This window comes from Cyanistes caeruleus, chromosome 19, assembly GCF_971803275.1.
Source record: "Cyanistes caeruleus chromosome 19, bCyaCae1.hap1.1, whole genome shotgun sequence".
Classification (NCBI taxonomy): Eukaryota; Metazoa; Chordata; class Aves; order Passeriformes; family Paridae; genus Cyanistes; species Cyanistes caeruleus.
This window is the reverse complement of record NC_141719.1, coordinates 2472946-2485886: the sequence shown is the minus strand read 5'-3', so window position 1 is coordinate 2485886 and position 12941 is coordinate 2472946. Positions and strand designations below refer to the sequence as shown.

General features: G+C 38.5%; 1 protein-coding gene across 1 annotated transcript; it reads right to left on the bottom strand.

The window, feature by feature from the left end:
• Positions 1-2304: 2304 nt before the first annotated feature.
• Positions 2305-12682, bottom strand: LOC111937513 (germ cell-specific gene 1-like protein). Its single transcript, XM_023938935.2, has 5 exons — positions 12047-12682; positions 10419-10466; positions 7325-7477; positions 5075-5186; positions 2305-2602 (listed from the first exon to the last, which is right to left on the bottom strand). Exons 1-5 carry the CDS (start codon positions 12354-12356, stop codon positions 2347-2349), a joined length of 879 nt encoding a protein of 292 aa, XP_023794703.1. The 5' UTR covers positions 12357-12682; the 3' UTR covers positions 2305-2346.
• Positions 12683-12941: the final 259 nt, after the last annotated feature.

The following is a 12941-nucleotide window of genomic DNA, read 5'->3' as shown; positions in this document are numbered from 1 at the left end:
AAAAAATATTATTTAATCTGAAGTTTTCTATTTAATTTGTAGATCTCTGTTTCACTGTCTTACCTGTGGATATGTGTTGCACATAAAAAATATTATCATAAGAAAAAGAAATATTCAGATGAGTTGAGGATAACAGGAGTTTCACCCCAGAGGTTTCCTATTTCTCTCATTGTCTTCCAGTGGTAACCAGGACTACTTTAGATCTGTGCCACAGGTGTCTGAAATTTACTGAGATGCCACATTCATCAAAATTGATTTGATCTAATGAATCAGCGTAAAAATGCTGCTGTTATTCCTCTGCTTTCAAATAATGTGGTTACCAGGTATCAAAGTTAAAATAAAGTATATGAAATATGAATTAGTGGCTTACAAATAGGGATAAAAAATCTTGCATTTCATCAGGTGAATTTATTTACCAGATATCCAGCAGAAGACATACAGCTTCTTGAATGGTTGGCATGAAAAAAAGCAGACAGCTTGAGATTTAAGAATGGATCTGGGCAAATTCTTGCTGCACAATTATCTGAAAGGCTCTTACCCACCTACAGCACTTTATATGCACACAAACCAGTGTAAGAAACAATCCTGAGGAAACAGCATATGGCAGAGACTGTCAGGCTGTGTTAGTTACCTGCAGGCTAAGTAAAAGAATAAATAAAAAATGAGGCTGTTATTTAAATTGGATTTTTCAATGGATTTGTAGGCATCAAACAAGTATGTCACTGCATGAGGTGTAAATTCCTCCATGACACCCAGCAATAACATGAGATGGGAAAAAATCTATTGCAGAAAGAGTTAGGGCTGACAAAAAGCAGAAAGTCAGATGGAATCAGGAATAATTCCTCTATCAGTGAAGGTGTTGGAAACATATCCATGACAAAGAAATGTGTGAAACAAGGGGAAGGAATCAGGATCTTGTGTTTTGGTCAAGGGATTGAGACTGCTCCTAACAGAGTGGGCACCAAACTTTCTAATGACTGCTTTGTTCCCCTGCTGAACTGAAGGTGGCAGTTTCAGAGCACTGTAAAGGATAAAGAAAGACTTTTCTAAAGATTAAAGAGGAAATCTTATTGCTATTGCAGCCACCTAGTAGGATGGTGTGGGGAATGTGGAGCCAGATCCTTCTCAAATATGCACAGTAGAAGGAAAAAAGGTAATGGACATGAACTGGAACACATGACATTTTGATTTGATATTAGGAAATCATTTTTCTACGATTGCAGCAGTGCAGCTTTGGGACCTGCTGTCAACAAGGTCAAGAAATCTCATTTCTTGAATATATTAAACACACTCAAAACCTCTCCTCTCTTACCACTAATGGTTTTCTTCTGACTTAATGATGCTTCTCTGTTATCAGCTCCACCTTATCACTGGCCTTTACCTGACCTGTTGCACATCCTGCTGCCATAACAAGCTCAAACTCTATTTATTGCCTGAATAAAGAGACAGAAGGGTTTTCCCAAGTCCCAGAGCTGCTCAGGAGGCTGTGCAAAACCTCTGCCACCCAGAGCTCACAAGAGTTTCCCAAGGGGCTCAGTAACAGGAGGATTCACCTACACTGAAGAAAAGCTGGCACATGGCTCTGTTCCATCAGGAAGCTCCATGTTCCTCATCTCTGATGATTGCAATCATTTCCACCTCCACATCTTTAATGTGATTATAGATTCTTCATGTGTAAATGTATAAATCAAAATTTGATTCTTTCTGACTCTGTTGCCAGAATGATTCCTGGAGAATTCCGTAGGTGAGTTGTGTCTGTCCACAACCATGTATTTTTCAGATTTCAGTTTGCTTTCTCATGAATCTTCCAGATTTCAGTTTTCATTCTCATTTTAGGTAAGTGTTTACAATGGAAGTCTGTTCCCTCTATCAGCCTTCCTTTCCCAGCAAATCCACCATGTGTACTCTCAAACCATAAACTGAAGTCCACAGATTTTCTTGGAGAGATTGTGCCTTTCATAACAAAAAATTATTCAAGCCATGCACCACCTGCCTGATTTACTGCCCTGCTTTTCGTGGGTTTTGGTTTCAGGATGGGATTTTTTACAGTCTTTTTAATAAAGAATCAGGGTGATGTTCTAAAATTCTAACAAACTCACTCTCTATGACCATTAGACACTGCTTAAAAACTACAGCTTTGGGGAATTGTGTCACTGTTTTTAACTGAACTGAGACACCTCAATCTTCGTTTCCAACACCAAGACTTCATTGAAACAACCACTGAAATAAATATTTTTTATTAAGAAAAATAAATAATACTACACATTGATACATTTTCTTCATTAACACTGTTTCATTTGGATCTAGTATTGTAATTTACAGGATGCTTTGAGATCTGGTTCAGCTTTACAGGACTGAAATAGTGGCCAGGTGCCGCAGGCTTCGTAACGCGTGTGCGGGGTCATCTGTGGGGTTTTGGAAAGAGTTCACATACACATTGCAAACTTTCTCTGGAGCTGTGTGGTCAGGAAACTTGTACTGAATCCTAAAGCTCCTTTCCAGCTTTTTTCTTTTGTGTTTGAATTCCAAAATGGTTTTTGTATATTTATTAATAGTGGTGACAGCTGCAGCCATACAGCAAGCGAAGGAAGTCCATGCAAGGCTATAAACAAAAAACACAAAATTATCAGAAATTAGCTGGACATTTTCATACTTGATTTTATTTTTGAAAACACTGCTTATGTGTGTGGTTGTGTTGGTGTGTATTAGGGAAAGATTAACAGGCTAGGTGAGGAAGAAATTCTCTTGATTAATGACCATTTACTGAGTTGGCCTCTACATATTTGTTGTAATATCTATTTTAACATACTTGTTTAATGAAACCTCACCTCCAATTTCTCTCTATAAGCTCTATTTGAGCTTTAATTCTCTATTAAATTCAGAGCTCAATATCAGAAAGGGTTTTTAAAAAAGAATGAGGAATGCATAAAAAGTTATAAGGTGCAGATATTAAGAGCATAAATCTACAGGGGACACTGAGAAAAATGTGAGTTACCCAAAAGTGTTAAAAAGAACAGAGAAGGCTCTATTAAATAGCTGGGTAAAGCAGGTTCAGAGCATTGAAATGTATTCTTAAGAAAATGAGTGTGAGAAAGGAAAGGACATCAACTCTGAAATGTTAAAAGCAAATCCCCAAGGAGACAGAACTTAAAAAATTATATTGAAATACAATTAGTTCAAAATGTGTGAAATTAAAAGCAGCATGTAAAAATATGGCCACATGAGCAGGAATTGGAGTTCACAGTGCAGGAACTTGCTCTTCAGTAGCTTTCTAAACATGCCAAGGTTACAATTACCAAATGAAATGTGCCTTGGTGGAGAAATCAGTTTAAGAGGTTCCTGTTTATCTCACCTCTCCTTCAGAGCTGTTTGTAAACACATTCTTGATGATGTGTTTTATATCTGTCATTTATTTTTAATATAATTTTATATGTAATTTATATTTTTAAATAAATCCTTCCCCACCCACCTTTCCCCTGTTCCTTTCCCAGTATTTTTGGCCAGGATTGATCTCTAGGGTGATCAGAAATCAGATGTGTTGACAGAATTTGAGGATGGTGGACATGGAGATGTGAAAGGCTCCCAGAAGCAAGAAGGGGAGAAGCTTGAGCAGTCTTTGCTCCTCACATCATTCAAACCACACCCTGAGTGAGCCTCAGGTGGGGACAGCTGTGGGAAAACTCTTGTCAAAGACAAATGGCATCAGCATCCCTTCCTCTCTTCCCAGCAGAGGAGGTTTCCATGGGAGAGCAGCTGAGGGAGGCTGCAGATGAGGGCTCTACAGCAGGAAGGGAGGGGCAGGTGTGGGATATGAGAAGAGAGACAGCATTGCATGGAAGGGGACAAAAATGATGAAACCAAGGGAGACCTCTGGGAGGTGTGAGGGCCCTGTGTGTATGGCTTGCTTTATTTTTAATTACTCTTTCTGAATAAATTCACTAGATCTCCTAGTGAATGTGCAGAACGATGTGGATGCTACCTAAAGCTATTTTCCAAGGTCTGAACCTTCCTGCCCTGTGCTGGGCACTGGGGAGGCCGCACCTCGAGTGCCGTGCCCAGCTCTGCTCCCCCGGTTCAGGAGGGGCTGGAGATGCTGCAGGGACAACAAGGCTGGGGAGGGTCTGGAGCACAAATCCTGTGAGCAGCGGCTGAGGGAGCTGGGGGTGTTTATCCTGGACAAGAGGAGGCTCAGGGGAGACCTCATCACTCCCTACAACTCCCTGGCAGGAGGGGACAGCCAGGGGGGTTCGGGCTCTTCTCCCAGGGAGCAGGGACAGGACACAGCCTTAAACTGGGCCAGGGGAGCTCCAGGCTGGAGATCGGGAATCTCTCCACAGAAAGGGTGTTTGGGCACTGGAATGGGCTGCCCAGGGAGGCGGGGGAGTGACCATCCCTGGAGGTGTTTAAGGAAAGCCTGGATGTGGCACTGAGTGCTGGCTTTGGCTGATGAGGAGGTGTTGGGTCACAGCTCACGGTGATCTCAAAGGTCTTTTCCAACCAGGTTAATTCTGGGACTCTGAAACGTTCCAGATCCAGCAATCTGAAGCACAAATGTGACAGGAAAATACCAACTGACTGAAGCTGGAAGAGTTTTAAACAACTTAGTCAAGATAATTGTCCTGGGAGATGAGAATGCTAAACCTGGGTTTGGTGTGTAGGGAGAAGCTCTGCTCAGTGCAGAGCATTGTCTCTGTCCTGTCTGAGGAATGGCAAATACAAACCTTGCAAACTTCACATTCTGGGCAATAATGTAAGACATAATTTAATTTATGACACATAATTTAAGATTTACAAGAGCAACACTTGTTTACTGAACTGCATCCTCAGAAGTGAAATAAGGTAAAGGCATTGCTTATAAATTAGGTATGTATAAATTCTTATATATAAAAATTCTTATATTAGATATATATATATAATTTATATTTTATATATGTAATTTATATTATTTATATAATATAAGAATTATATATATAATTCTTAAATTAGGTATATATAAATTTCTTATAAATTCCTTGAACATAGGGTGAAAGTGACTCAGATGTAATGGAAGAACCAAATATAAACCAGTTAATACCCATAGGACCAGCCATAATCCCAAGTGTGAGGTCTCCAGTCTTCAGGACCAAGATTTACAGTCATCTGAAATACAGTTGTGTACATCATGTGAGCAACCATGCCCAGAAGACCTAAAAAACACAATATTATAAAAACATTAGAAAATGTAAATTGAGGACATTCTTCTTTGTAGCTGTCCCTTGAACTCTTGAAGAATATTTTATGAAGTATCTGAATTCTACAGAGAGCTCAAAAATACTGGACATTACCATTTAAGTGCATTTGAAATGTTGTATATTTGTACACTTGGTTCTCATCCTCTGAAAACTTCCTGGTAGTGTAATTCCTGAGTTATTACAGGAAAATATTGCTCAGCTGCATTGCACAGGACACATTTCCCAGTTTCCTGTCACTGAGTGGAAAGATTTTGAAAGCCATGCAGGTTTCTGCCCTCTCCCAGTGCTGTAAATGCAGCCAGATTTATCAGGTATGAGGTGAATGAAAAAGTGGACAAACACCAGAAAGTACTGAAAATCTGGGTTATGGAAGAGGCTGATGCTGAATAATTTAATTTGCATTGCTCAGCTAGAATCAAGTGTATGTTGTACAAGAAATTGCATCTTCATTCCAGATAAAGGCAACTAAATTTGGTTTATACCTACAAAATGATTCATACATAAATTTAACAGCTAGGACAAATGTTCTTCCCTTTTTTAGTATTTCAAGAAATTTTATTCATAGAGGTAAACAGAATATCCAGGATAAACTTGCTGCTTCCTCTCTAGGTCTGCTTCATATTTTACAGGCCCAAAACCAAGAAATAATATTAAAAAAAGTGATTATTTGTGATTATTTGGATTATTGTAGGTGGAAAAACTGCCTAAGGAGTTCAATAAAGCTCACATCTCTTTCTCTGAAAACAGCCATGTCTGTGGATCGTGAGGTTTGGTCAGACACAGGAGAAATGGGGCCTTTCTTGAGCAATAAATGGAACTGGTAATAGAGATTTTTAACTGCTTGGACATCTTTCAGGGAAATCTTTAAGAAGAAAGGAGATAATCCAATTACAGTCAGGAAAGGCTGGGGACTGCACTCAGGGAACTGAAAGAGCCATCTTCACATGTAAAAATTAAATGCAAAGAGCAAGGAATTATCTGCTCTATTTTTTTCCCCATTATCATGATCAGGTGTTTAATGAACTTCATTTATTTACCACCATAAAAGAGATTGGTGATGAATTAAAAATGTGATTATGTTAAAGAGGAAAAAGTATAACAAAAAAATCTTTAATTCATAAGAAAAGGCACAAATGCATGAACATTAAATCCAGAAACATTAGGATCAGGATAAAAGCCAAAAATTTTGGCAGAGAAATGCAACCTTGAGATGAATTTTTTGCCATCTGTCTGACTTGCAGTTAAATGTCATAAAAGATATGCTATCACCAAGTATAAATCACTCTGCACACTCCAGAACATATGAAGCAGAGTGGCATGTGCACCACACAAAATTCTAGTAAATAAATTTACTGTAATTGCTTTACTGCAACATCCCTCAGTAAAAATTCTGAAATACAGATTGAATCTTTCAGGTGCCTTCAGAAATCTCTGGTCCAACCTCCTCCTGCTCAGCAGATTATAAAACAGATAATTCAGAGCTGATTCCTCAGACTGGACTAGGGAAAGTTCTCCCAAATTGAATTTGCCTAAAATCCTAAGATTAAATAGCACTGGATTATGAAGCAATGTGCAGAAAATGGAAGAAAATTTTAATGACAGTTCTCTATTAGCAATTACCCAAGTACATTCTCCTCCCTCTTAAAAGTGCTATTTCAGTTTGACTAGCACTGATTTTATATTTAGCATGTTGGAAATAAAAAATCAAGTTACTTGATACATTTTATTCATTAACACTGTTTCATTTGGATCTAGTATTATAATTTAAAGAATGCTTTGAGATCTTTGATATCTGAAATAAAAAATCAAGTTACTTGGAAGACTACTTTGGCAACCAACCTGACAATTAAATGAAAAATGATCAAATTAAAACTATTAAGTTAAAGACAGCAAAAGCCACAAATACAAAATTCAAAACAGACCACATGAAGAAGTAATTAATTAAAAATCATATTTTTCCCATAAAATTTAGCCTCACTTTGTACTGTTAGCATCTCAGTGGGTATTGTAAAAGTTTTGAAGCTTGGGCACTGTTATTAATTTTCAGATGGAAGAATGTTCTGGGTGTAATTAAAGGAAATGCTTGACTGTACCTGCTAGCACAGTGACCACTGCAGAGAAGGCGTTGATCTTCAGCCCATCAATGACAGAACTGTAGTAGCAGATTTCCACTGACATTAGAATGTTCCCAGTCAGGAGCAGCACGACGTAGAGCAGCTCTGCTACAATAGACAGCCATAAAACCCCTGGAAACCAAATCAACAGCACTGCTACTGTCAGCAATCATTTCATATTCCCTCCATTTCCTTCTCCATTTGTATTGTTCATACAATCAGAAAAGGATGTGAGGATGCTGTGATAATGACAGCATCTATGGAAGACTTGAGTGGCAATGGGCACCCAAAATTATAATTATTGTATTACTGGAAATATTATTATTTCTATTCTTATTCTTATTCTTATTCTTATTCTTAGTATTATTAGCATTAGTATTATTAGTATTTATATTTATATTTATATTTATATTTATATTTATATTTATATTTATATTTATATTTATATTTATATTTATATCTATATCTATATCTATATCTATATCTATATCATAATAATAATACTAGTAATAGTAATAGTAATAATAATAATAATAGTAGTAGTAATTAGCCTATTAGCCTGTTGGAAATAAAAAAATCAAGCTACTTGATACATTTTATTAATTAACACTGTTTCATTTGGATCTAGTATTGTAATTTACAGGATGCTTTGAGATCTTTGATATCGGAAATAGAAAATCAAGTTAATAATAATTGTTAATAATTATTAATTATTACTATAACTATTAATTCCATTAATATTTATTATTAATGAATAATAATGTATTCATTATTTAAAATAATTATTAATTATTAATTTAATTATTAATTAATTATTTTTATGATGAATAACTTTAAATTAATAAACTATTAGTTAATTAATAAGTTAATAATTAAGATTATTATTATTATTAATAATAATAGTAATAATAATAATAATAGTAATAATAATAGTATTTGGAAAAGCATGATCAGCATGTTCCTGCTACATGTTTAGAATCTTACAGGTGGCACAGTGTGGTTTTATACTCAGTGGCTTGCCTAAAATCACCATGAACCAAAGTTAATATAATAAAAACCAAAGTGATTATAAAAATAAATAAAGCTAATACAAAAAGAACCAAATTTGTTTTTATAGAAGAGAGGAGCACAGTGGAGCAGCAGAGCCAGTGACCAACCTGGAGGCCACACACCCCTGCACTGCCTGTGGGTCTGCTCATTCAATAAAATCTTCCCCACAAGCTCGACTTCCAGCCAAGCAGGATCTTGACTTTTTTTGGACAGAGAAGGCTTCATGAGGCCAGACAGCCTCCAGGTTTCACTGGGATTCATTTCTCTAGTTATCTGCTAATTCCTCTCTTTTTGGAGATCTGGTAATTACATCTTATGCAAGAAGTTAATCCTCCCATTAAAGTCTCAGCCTGCTGTTCGACCTTTAGCCTGCTAATGTCCCACAGCCAGGAGCACGAGGCCTTCTTGTGTCCAAATTTGCTGTAGCAAGATCTGGCAAATGATCTTCCCCAAACCTTTTAAAAAACAAATGTGTCCTGAGACACCTGGATGTGGATTCAAGCAGTGATTTCATGTAAAGAGATACACAAAAACATCACAGCTTAAAAATTGAAACACTGCTGAGACAAATCCTTGATTACCAGACACCACCTAGGGGAGGAGATGATGTCTGTGAGGTGTATAACCCCAAATTCTGGCTTTGACTGTGTCTGTGGGGCTTCTCTGATTCATGGGCCATTTAGACATTAAATTCTTGGGCCAGGCTATGTGTGGGTGTTCCTGGACATGGTTTGTTTCTCCAGAAAATCTGTCTCAGTAAAAAATTGTGATTTTCATTAGGAGGTCCAGATGTTGCATTGCCCAAGAGTTCTGGCTGCTCCAGCTGTGAGAATCTGAACATTTCTGGTCAGAGCCATTCTAAGAAATGCTCTGAACAACGGGGATCAGTGTGAGACCCAGGGCTGAGCAATTCAGGAAGGCTGAGCCTGGTGCACCCTGACTTTGGATCACACAGCATCCACAGGGGCAGAGCACAAACCCCTCCTGTGCAGGGCAGGAGGCAATTTCCACACAGGATTTCACTAGCCAGGGAGAGATTTCTGGGTTTTAGGTACCTAGATGCTTCTTGGCTGTCTCCAGCTGGCCTGCCAGTGCCTGGGACATTTGCTGATGCTGTTCAGAGTTAGTTTCAGCTCTTTGTCCACCAGCAATTCTCCTTGTGAGGAACCCTCAGGGCAGGACCCACAAACACCCCTCATCTCCCTGGGACTACACCCACATCTCATTTACAGCTTTCTTCTCATGCTACAGAATTCTGTTCTGCTGTTAAGGCACTATGACAAGCTGCAGCAGGTAGAAGGAAGACTGGCCTTCACAGACTGAGCATTTCTCCTTCTCCAAGGATCTAAAATTGCATTTCCAGGAGAACACCCCAGTCCCAGTATGCTGGAAAGAAGAAGTTTTGGGGGCTTTTTCTGCATCAGCCACTTGTGAAGTGATTGGTCTAATCAGATCAGTGATGGACTGATGTTTTCATACTGGGGATCAGGAAGGCACATGGCAGCATCTGCAGGAATGTTTCCCAAGAATATTTGAAATATTCCATATTAAGAATTAGAATTCTTCATTAAGAATTATTGAAAGAAGATAATGGAAATGCCTCCTCACAGCTCTGAGTAAGGCACAGGGAGGGGATTCAGATTCCACCAAGGCTGGTTTGGTGCACAGCACATCTCCCTCAGTCCCCTCCTGGGTGGATGTTCACACATTGCCACAGAATTCCTGGCTGTAAACATGGAGGTATGAAGAGAGAGAGGGCAAAAATAGACAAATTTCCACTTCCAGTACCCATATTCATACTTCAAAAGCCACTCATATTCAAGTGGAGTGTCTTCAGAAAGACATAGATTGATATATTAAGTCATATGACCCTCATTTAGAAGTTGGAAAACTAAATAAAGGACAAAAGAACTATTTGGGATTAAAGCAATAATTTTTGAAATTAATTAATTTAATGCAGAATATTTATACTGGTAAGTGTGGTCAAGTAAGTTTTGACTACTAAAAAAATATGCACATCTACCTCGATCAGAAGCTGGAGTCAGACTGATAAAGCTTCGACATTTCTCACCTGAAAAAAAAATTAAATCAAATTCAGGATTATTTGTATTCTGTAATGATCTAAAGGAATAGATTAATAGAAAGAAGAAAATGGAAAATCTATCAAATGAGCAGAAAGTGAGATGATCAGCAGAAGCTGTTTTTCATGTCCAGAGAGACCCTGCTCCATCAACCTTCTCCTGAGGTTAACTGGAGAGTCCTCACAGACTATTTCAAGGTAGGAACAGAGCCTGGAAGATTTAGAGAAAGGCTGCGAGTTGATTTCCATGAGGTAGTAGCTGTGAAATCCAGGAGAGGAAAATTCCCTTGCAAACCTGGCAGCCTGGATTCAATCCTCTGTTAGGACAGAGCTGCTCTCCTTGCAGCAGCAACAAATTCCCTCTAAGCTTCATTCCAATTTCTTCCTGTAAGCTTTGATTTTCAAACCCATATGCCCTCCTGACCCCCACACAGATGCTGTGAACAAAGCTCTTGGAATTAATTCTGCTCTGATCTGAACATTCTGGGTGTTTTTTTCCAGCTCCTAACTGCCCCAAGTCGGAAAACACGAGCTCCCAAACATGAGCTTCCATAGCAGATGCTCAAATTACATAAGCCTGGCACCCACAGCTTGGATAAAAGGTGTCTTTTGGATGTAATTTGCTCTGATCTTCATCATTTACTCCTTAAAACTCAATAACTTGCAAGAACTTCTGGTAGAACTGGACCTTCAGGATAGGGGACTGTGAAAATATTTGCATTTTATAGCATGGGTGACAGCTGCTTTGATTTCTCTGAAGTTCTGTTCTAGAACTGTTCTAAACTGATCAGGACAATAAAGGGAAAAACTTAAATGTTGATCTGTTTTTACAATAAATACTTGAATTCTTGAACCAGTAATGCCCTTATACAAAAATCCAAAATTGATTAGAAATTTTCTGTATTGGCAAGCTAATTTCATTCTAATAATATTTACATATTCAGAGTGAGACCCAATTAAATGCCACCACTTATGGCTAGCAAGTGTCCATATCATGTTTTAGCAGGATGGAAATAATCCTTTTCTGCTTTGATTTATGCAAGGTGAGATCACAGTAAGAAAGCAGAAATACTTGTGCTCAAGAGGAAATCCAGGAACTCATTTAGATCCCACATACATATTAGGGCAAACAATTTAAAATAACAAAACATTTTGAGTATTTTATGTTGTCATAGGAGATCAGAAATGATCATTTAAAGCAAGAATGTTCATTTTTTGACTAATGGAATAAAATCACTGGAAAAATGAAATGCTTTCCTGTTAAAGTCATTTCACTTGCTGTTATGGTGAGTAGAACAAAAACCAAATAATCTTCATCTGTACCACAGCCTGTCACCTCAATCAAAACCCCAGCCTGGCACACCAATGTTCCTTGCAGAATTTATCAGGAATTCTTTAGGAATTGACTGGACAGTACCCTCTAAGGTCCCCTTTGCCAGAGAAGAGCAACTTTTAAAGGCTACAACCACCATAAAAAACACCATAAAATAGCGAAGCAGAGGGGAAGGACCATCAAATAAACAGGATGAACAACGATTACTTTATCAATAAATTTCCATGGGTTTACTCACCTTCTTCATTTATCATTTCTTCACAGGAATACCAGATCCCAGCATGAAACTTCTTCTCCACGAACTTGTCATCTCCTGTCTCCCAGATGTACTGCACAGCCTGGCTGCTGTTGCCGTCGGCGCTGTTGAAGCGGATACAGAGATCCCCTTTGCTGTCCCCCTTGCAGAAAGGTTTGGCCACTTTCCTCGTCCCTTCGCACCAGTAACTGCTGCTGAATGCTGTGATAGAGAAGACTAAAGAGAGGAAACTCAGAGAAAATGCTGCTGAGGCTCTGTGCCGCCTGTCTGCCTCTGGGATCGAGGCTGGCATCTTCCAGAACTGCTCCAGCAATTATTCTAGAAACTCCCTTTTGCAAATCTGTGCATCTGCCTGGTGAAACACCTGCCTGCTTTCACCACCCCATTCTTCATCCCTCTCAGAAAATTGTGCCAGCTTAGGAGTTTAAGACAGAGAGCAGAGATCTGGGCATGACCAGAAATCATGTGGCAGGGGAGATTAAGAATAAAGGACAGTGTTGCTTGGCAGCAATGTATTGTGAAAGAAATGTGAGGAAGTGTGACAATAAATGAGAATTTGCCCCATGAATCATACACAGAACACAGAAGCATTGGATGTACCCCAGTGTGCAACCACTGAAGTTTTATTTATACAAACAAAACGTGCCTATTCACCTTGCTTGGAGGTGGGGTCAGACTGATGGAATCTCTCTATTTCTGAGCTAAGGAATAAACAAAATCTCACAATTCCAAATGCTTTTGTAACACTGAGCACTGTTTAAATTGGATACAGATTTTTTACTATAAAAAACTCATAAAGAGCTAAAACTGGTTGGTCAGCTACAGCATTTCACATCATGCAGCACTAGAAAGGAGGCTGCCTGTGTTCAGAGTTCCA

What these genes read in the sequence shown, in the direction of transcription:
- LOC111937513 (XM_023938935.2), bottom strand. Translation starts at nt 12,356, where the DNA reads ATGCCAGCCTCGATCCCAGAGGCAGACAGGCGGCACAGAGCCTCAGCA. An exon ending in AGTGGTCACTGTGCTAGCAG is followed by an intron (nt 5,187 to 7,324) that starts GTACAGTCAAGC and finishes TGTGTTTTTTAG; the next exon opens with GTCTTCTGGGCATGGTTGCT. An exon ending in GATTATGGCTGGTCCTATGG is followed by an intron (nt 2,603 to 5,074) that starts GTATTAACTGGT and finishes TTTTGTTTATAG; the next exon opens with CCTTGCATGGACTTCCTTCG.